The sequence below is a fragment of the Vigna radiata genome, chromosome 11 (genome assembly GCF_000741045.1).
Source record: "Vigna radiata var. radiata cultivar VC1973A chromosome 11, Vradiata_ver6, whole genome shotgun sequence".
Taxonomy (NCBI): domain Eukaryota; kingdom Viridiplantae; phylum Streptophyta; class Magnoliopsida; order Fabales; family Fabaceae; genus Vigna; species Vigna radiata.
The window spans coordinates 12,312,917-12,314,906 of NC_028361.1; the positions used below are offsets into that span (position 1 = coordinate 12,312,917).

Sequence of the window (1,990 nt, forward strand, 5' to 3'; positions counted from 1 at the left end):
ATGAAATTCATGGGAAAAATGTTGCATTAAAGTTTTAGGTTTGGAAGTTAGTGGAAGAGGCCACAGTTGGACATCTGTACAATTACTAAAATGATATGATTTACTTTTTTTTTTGTTAAAATTATTATTTTCGTTTTAAATAAATATTTAGTAATTCTAAACGATGTCATTCTTTAATTAGAAATATCGCGATCATAAATTTCATCTGCCTTTACGGAAAAAGTTCTTCATTATAAGGATAAGGACGACCATATATATAAACTTTTTATCATCAAGTGGTTCAAAAAGTTTATATTATACTAATTTTAGATATGAAACAATTTATGTTGAAAAAAAAAGTATGATATCTATTTAAATTTTTTTTGTGATATTATTATTATGCTTTCGTATTGATATGATAATTTGTACTAACACTATCGTTCGTTGTAGATCTAACTTTATAAAAAAAAGAAGTATATATTCACAATGGAAGGACTATAATATATAGTACTATCTTCACCAAATTTTTAGCATATATCTTCGCATCAATTAATTTTATGGACATGACAGTACTGTTTTCATGCATTTTATTATCATATCTTATTAAAAACGACTTTCCTTCATCACTGCTACGTGCATAGGCATAACATAACCTAACATGATATCTTTGTCTTCCTTTATATCTCTTTCTAATTCACTTATCCAGCACTTCCATTTTTTCTCAATAACCTCTCTCTTCCTCTCTCTCTCGTTCGTTGATGGAACACTCACATGCAATCTCCACAGAACCACACGCTGAAGATGATCTATCCAATCAAACCCGTTCACAACAAAGAACCACCGCCGTTTTCACTGCCGGTTCCGATGACATGGCTCCTATCACCGGCCCCGGCGACTTCTATAAGGAGTTCGTGTTGGAATCCAAGAAGCTTTGGTTCCTGGCAGGCCCGGGGATCTTCTCCTTCGTGTCCAAATACTCCCTTGGCGCCTTTACTCAAATTTTTGCCGGCCATATCGGAACGATCGAGCTGACGGCCGTCTCTGTCGAGAACTCCCTCATCGCCGGCTTCTCCTACGGCATACTGGTAAATCCTGCACATATATCAAACTGCTACATGTCTTAGCCTAAATAATTACTAATAAAAACTTACTGCAAATGGATAAGCAAGGCTTTTCAGTATTCAAACAGGCTTCTCCCTTTGTTTATAATTATTATTTTGTTTCATATGAAAGTGCATGCATGCATCACTACTCCTTGTTTGCTGATGTTTTCGTTCGTTTCTTTTCATATAAGAATATTTTTATTTGGGATAATATACTTTGAGATGTTCTCTAAATAATTTGATTAATAAACTATAATTTAAATAATTATTTATGTAATACTTTTTTAAAACTGGACTTTCATTTTTATTACGAAGAAAAAATAAAAAGGATTAAGAAGTATGGTTTTATAATCTTAACTTCGATATAATATTGAAATTAATTTTCAAATTTTTGATAAATTTTAACCTTTAAACTTTAAAAATAAATAAATATAATTATTTTAAAATTTTTCATTTTCAGTATATGTTAAAAAACACATTTAACACTTCATTAAGTTTTAACTTAATTAGATTAAAATATATATATATTTATTATTTTTAAATTTTGTAAACTAAAATATATCAAAATCTGGAATAAAATTAAATTTTAATTTTGTATCAAAGATAATAAAAAAGCACTTAACCCAAATAAAAGTTAAAATTAGCAAAATAAGGAAGTTCAACTAGTAACAAGAATAAAAATGGATTGGATCGGATGGCCCTCGTAGTAAATTGAGATTGAATTTGTGATCTATTTTGTCAACTTTCTTTTAATTTTTTTTCAATATATATATATATATATATATATATATATATATATATATATATATTTATAAATATTTAATTATATGTATGTTTTGTAAGTTTTTAATGATAATTAATATTTTAATTAAATAAATTAAAATAATTATTTTAGTTACATGTTAAAC

At 27.6% G+C, this 1,990-nt stretch overlaps 1 protein-coding gene across 2 annotated transcripts in view; it reads left to right on the top strand.

Annotated features, from left to right (window-relative positions):
- The first annotated feature begins 570 nt into the window (after positions 1-570).
- The window catches only part of LOC106776920 (protein DETOXIFICATION 29), a 12,557-nt gene continuing 11,137 nt past the window's right edge, over positions 571-1,990 (top strand). The window contains exon 1 of one of the 2 annotated variants that reach the window (XM_014664395.2): positions 571-1,064. In XM_014664395.2, the coding sequence (XP_014519881.1) occupies positions 738-1,064 (327 nt within the window). In that variant the 5' untranslated portion in view covers positions 571-737. The remainder of the gene's footprint in view (positions 1,065-1,990) is intronic. The other variant, XM_014664394.2, reaches the window with a different exon arrangement.